The 635-nt window shown below is 66.1% G+C and overlaps 1 protein-coding gene across 1 annotated transcript in view; it reads right to left on the reverse strand.

The window, feature by feature from the left end:
* The window catches only part of DDX11 (DEAD/H-box helicase 11), a 32,956-nt gene extending 32,768 nt beyond the window's left edge, over positions 1–188 (reverse strand). The window contains 1 exon segment of the mRNA XM_025209054.1: positions 2–188. Coding sequence (XP_025064839.1) covers positions 2–142 — 141 coding nt within the window. The 5' untranslated portion in view covers positions 143–188.
* Between the last annotated feature and the right edge of the window lie 447 nt (positions 189–635).

The following is a 635-nucleotide window of genomic DNA, read 5'->3' on the forward strand; positions in this document are numbered from 1 at the left end:
CGAAGATGCCGACCCCGCCAGCCTCCAGGGCGCGGTACAGCGCGGCCATGAACTCCTCCTGGATCCGGTACGGGGCAAACGGAAAGGGGAAGCGCACGCCTCCCTCCCGCGCCCCAACGGCCGCCCCCGCCTCAACCGCCATCGTGCCACCGCCCGCTGCCCGCTTCCCGCTTCGAATGGACCGCCGAGGAGGCCCCACCCCCGCCGGAGTCTGACGTCACCCGGCCCGGCGGTGGCAGCGCATGCGCGAGCCATGCTATTGGACCCGCCCACCGCCTCGCTCTCATTCGGAGACGTGGGGAGGCTGAGCGTTCGGGGGTGTTGCGGCGAGGGCATGTGACGGCGCTTATGACGTGCACCGGCCTTGGGCGCTTCCTGCGAGGGCCGCGCGTGAGAAGCGGGGGGAGGGGGTTATCGCTGGCAGTGATGTGGAGCCTAGTGCGCGGGAGCAGACAGCTGGGTGTGCTCTGGCTAGTAAGGCAGCAAAAACCTAAAAATCCCCAGGCCTTGTGCTGTGCTTTACGTGCTAGTCGTTTGTACCCAATACCCTGAAGGGAAATGAGGCTAAAGGCAGCCGCGTGGTTGAACCTGGGGCTGATTATGCTGGTGGTATCTGGGGCTAGAAGCACAGGCAG

The sequence above is a fragment of the Alligator sinensis genome, unplaced genomic scaffold (assembly GCF_000455745.1).
Source record: "Alligator sinensis unplaced genomic scaffold, ASM45574v1 scaffold659_1, whole genome shotgun sequence".
NCBI lineage: Eukaryota > Metazoa > Chordata > Crocodylia > Alligatoridae > Alligator > Alligator sinensis.